Source organism: Pectinophora gossypiella, chromosome 21 (assembly GCF_024362695.1).
Source record: "Pectinophora gossypiella chromosome 21, ilPecGoss1.1, whole genome shotgun sequence".
Lineage (NCBI taxonomy): Eukaryota > Metazoa > Arthropoda > Insecta > Lepidoptera > Gelechiidae > Pectinophora > Pectinophora gossypiella.
In genome coordinates, this window is record NC_065424.1 from 2,224,027 (window position 1) to 2,228,345 (window position 4,319).

Genomic DNA, 4,319 nt, shown 5'->3' on the forward strand with positions numbered 1-4,319 from the left:
TTTGTCGACGGAAAATTCCACTTGATATTAACTCAGAATTATGAGCTGAATCATCCCCCTCAGTATTCGTTACGATGTCACTAACAGCCTGTATATGTATATATACATAAATAATTATTATATAACTATAACAATCCGTGCTTCGGAGGGCACGTTAAGCCGTTGGTCCCGGCTATTAGCCGTAAAAACACCTCCACCAACCCGCAGTGGAGCAGCGTGGTGGAGTATGCTCCATACCCCCTCCGGTGATTGAGGAGAGGCCTGTGCCCTGCAGTGGGACGTATATAGGCTGTTTATGTTATGTTAACTATAACAATACAGATTATCAATTGCAAAGCGATGAACTGATGATAAATTGCTTGATGATCTTTTTTTGTTTCAATCTGTTTCTCTGTCTCGTTTGTCTTCCACCTGCGGTTCTGCTGCGGCGGAGGGTCTTTCGGTTTCCGTCGCATATTTGACATCCAAACGATAAGTTTTAGTGTGCGCTTTCTCCAGCAAATGACGGCTCAAATACCGGGACGCCTGCGACCCCACATACTGCAAACAATTAAAAACAAAAAAAAAACATACAAAGGAGGAAGGAGAAGACGAAGATAAGCTTACATGGAACAGATTAAAGAGAAGGTGAACGTCGTGTCTTAGGGTGGTATTAATAAACTAATCTCAGCTGAGACTGCCCTCAAGATCATGCTCAAGTCCCTGTTTTTATATAAGAACTGTCACATTGACATGATCTTGAGAGCAGTCTCAAAGCTGAGATTAGTTTATTGATACCACCCTTATAATGAAGTAAAAGAATTGCGCTTTGATAGACAAGAATGGAGAATGTTACAATGTGCGAGTGGCTCTGAATTGCGCTTTGATAGACAAGAATGGAGAATGTTACACTGTGCGAGTGGTTGTGAATTGCGCTTTGATAGACAAGAATGGAGAATGTTACACTGTGCGAGTTGCTCTGGATTGCGCTTTGATAGACAAGAATGGAGAATGTTACACTGTGCGAGTGGTTCTGAATTGCGCTTTGATAGACAAGAATGGAGAATGTTACACTGTGCGAGTTGCTCTGGATTGCGCTTTGATAGACAAGAATGGAGAATGTTACACTGTGCGAGTGGTTCTGAATTGCGCTTTGATAGACAAGAATGGAGAATGTTACACCGTGCGCGTGGCTCTTAATGATGATCATTAAAAAATACATACAAATACACCTGTCACGTTGGTCTAAAACTGAGGTCTAAAAAGGTTGTTGAGATGTGTGTACTTACTATAGTTCATCTTGCGATGGATGTAAGTACCTCAGACTATACCAATTGTTCAAAAAGGTGCACTCCGGGTTTTGACACATAAAAAAACCCGTTACGTTGCACAGGGTTTGACCCTATATTAGAAATATCTTGTATAGATTTTTACGATCTGCTCGGGGGTGATAAAAGTTTTTTGGGACACTCTAAGACAGGAAATAGTACACATACTTCTCTAGCCTCAAATTGCTTCCTTAACTGTCGGATTACATGGTCAGATGGACCCCAGTCCGCTCTCGGCTTCACCAGTTCCCGCCAAGTCTGTAATAAATTCGTATTTACTTGTCTTTACACATAGTACTTGTCTTTAGCTTTTACCCTATCAAGGGGGGTTAATATTGCCACATTTAAGCTTCGATGTGGCCATATTAATCCCAGAATCATGGCCTGAATCATCCCCCTCAATATTCGTTACGATGTCACTAACACCTTGTATAGGTACTTACTTACCTGTTTTTGCATAAATATGTGTTTGATGACACCAAAAGCAGCTCCAAGAATCAGTGGTGCCGTTGCAACGATCCAAACCCACTTAGTCGACGAGTAACTCCATAAAATTTTCATTTTTTCTTCTGCATACAAAGTTGAATTATGTACTTTCAAATAATTATTTCTTGCGACAACGTCACTAAATGTAGCAATTAGCAAGTACAGTTTGTACTGAAAACAAAATCACTTGTTAGTCACTTATGGGTATAGGGACCCTAGTCTGATTCCTATATGTTACCTGGATGGCGTACGTATAGCGGATTCAGTGTAAAACGTAAATAAATTAATATCTTTTTCTATTTTATCATTATATCTGTGGCTTCATTTTATTTGTGCCACAAGAGGTAAAATAATAATATATATATTTTTTTCAAATCTTGATTCAATATATATTCCCATACAAAAGGATTTACTAAGTTTCTATAGTTCACGATCCGGAGGTCCCGGGTTTGAATCCCGGTAGGGACACATTCCAAAAATCGCTTTGTGATCCCTAGTTTGGTAAGGACATTATAGGCTGATCACCTCATTGTCTGAAAGTAAGATGATCCGTGCTTCGGAAGGCCCGTTAAGCCGTTGGTCCCGGTTACTACTTACTGATGTAAGTGAGTAATCGTTACATGAGCCATGTCAGGGGCCTTTGGCGGCGCAATAATAACCCTGACACCAGGGTTGCTGAGTCTGGAATTCCACCTCACAACCCACACGATAGAAGAAGAGTTAACAATTACTTCCGCACAATATCCCAGGAAGAGGAAATGACTGAAAACCAGCGGTGGATGGCGCCATAGCATGGCTCCATCACAGCACAAGCTGAGCCATTTCCTTTTGCCCGTATTCGTAATATTCATAATTACCTAGTTGTTATAACAAATGTAAATTGTTGCAATAAATTTATTTTATTCTTATTCTTAAGAAGACAAAACAATTGACGTTTAATTTTAATTTTAGGAATAAAGAACAACTTGCCATGGTCCAGCAGGGCATAATCACGAGGCTTAATTTGCGCCAATTGTTCGGCTTGGAGCCAAAATGGAAGTTCATGTCATCGAAGAGTCGACTGAGCGGATACAGCCAGCATACCACGGCCAGCTCCGCCGTACAGCTGATGGCCGTCGTGAACACGTAGAGATAGCGCTTCTCCTGCACATAAACGATGAAAAGAAATGAGCCGTGGTAGTCCAGTTGGTGGAATGCCCAGGTCGCAGGTCCAGGACACTTTGAGGTCGCAGGTTCGAATCCAGTAGGACCCTGATACCGACCCCGCCGGCGTGGTCGACGACTTCCCTCAATCAGTACTTATCGCTATTGACCCGTTAGGGTCGATTAATTCTTTCAAATAATTTTCCTCTCAGACGACGCCCTGAGGTTCGCCCCCAACTGGGCACCCTCAGGTTGTCTTAAACGTTGTACCGGGTGAGAGCCTTCATTGCTCCCAATTTGTCCGGCCAAGTAGTTAATGCCACCTGCGGCAAATCTACAATAAGTCACGTCAAAACAAAAGAGGCCAACCTACAATAAGCCACGTGAAAACAAAAGTCGTGAGAGCTACTACTAACTAACTAAACTAACTATTTATTATCGGGAAAATATTGAACTTAATAAAAATTAAACTCGTATAACATTTTACCAACCTCATTCGATAGAATGGTACTGAGTACTATCCCTACAATAGGGAGGACGACTGTCGCCACCCACCGTTTGATCACCTGCCACTCTATGGAAATCACTTCCACGATTATTTGGAATGTTATCATCTGAAACAGACACCACCTGAAGCTGTAAAGCATTTAAAGTGCTGGACGGTTCTGTAGCTATTTGAAAAATATTTGGCAAATTTTCATTTAGCAAAAAAATGTTGGCAAAATGACACTTTCCAAATATATACTTCGAGAAAATTTAAATCAAAAAATTTCTGACTCTGAAGGGTTTCTGACTCTAGCTTGTGAGTTTCCCTAAGCACGGGTAAGTGCTATAAAAATAAAAATCACATAAGTACTTAGTTCACTTGGCAAATCCATAAATAAGTACGCATAACTTCGTCAGGCACATTTTCATTGTGCCTGAATTTAATTAATCACTTGCCAAACTATCATATTTTTGTTAGGCATTAAGTTTTTGCGTGTTCATACAAACGCCAGATGTCAAATAAGAACAAAAATATGTATACCTACCTACTGATTATCTGTCAGTCAATTTAGTTGTGAAATGAAACAGATGACAAACATTATTATATGCGAAACATTTTGGGAAACGTTGTATGGGCAATGAATGCGAGCGCTATACCGCGCCTTAGATGGCGACCGGCATGCGGGAAGGGAAAGAGAAAGCACGAGTTCAAGTAACATTAGTTGCTGATAGGTACTTACGAATATTAAAAATTCCACAATGAACGTTGAAAGATAATACATTTTTAATAAAACAGTGCCCAGAAATAAGTCAGCAAAAAACATATTCCAAATGTAAAAATCAGGGTAACTATCTGTAATAATAAAGTCATTAGTGCGCATCAATTTATATTCATTA

The 4,319-nt window shown here is 40.2% G+C and overlaps 1 protein-coding gene across 1 annotated transcript; it reads right to left on the reverse strand.

Annotated features, from left to right (window-relative positions):
• Positions 1–366: 366 nt before the first annotated feature.
• Positions 367–1,871, reverse strand: LOC126376736 (uncharacterized). The gene is made up of 3 exons (XM_050024299.1): positions 1,755–1,871; positions 1,476–1,565; positions 367–540 (listed from the first exon to the last, which is right to left on the reverse strand). The coding sequence occupies exons 1-3, from the start codon at positions 1,866–1,868 to the stop codon at positions 379–381; spliced, it is 366 nt and encodes a 121-aa protein (XP_049880256.1). The 5' UTR covers positions 1,869–1,871; the 3' UTR covers positions 367–378.
• Positions 1,872–4,319: the final 2,448 nt, after the last annotated feature.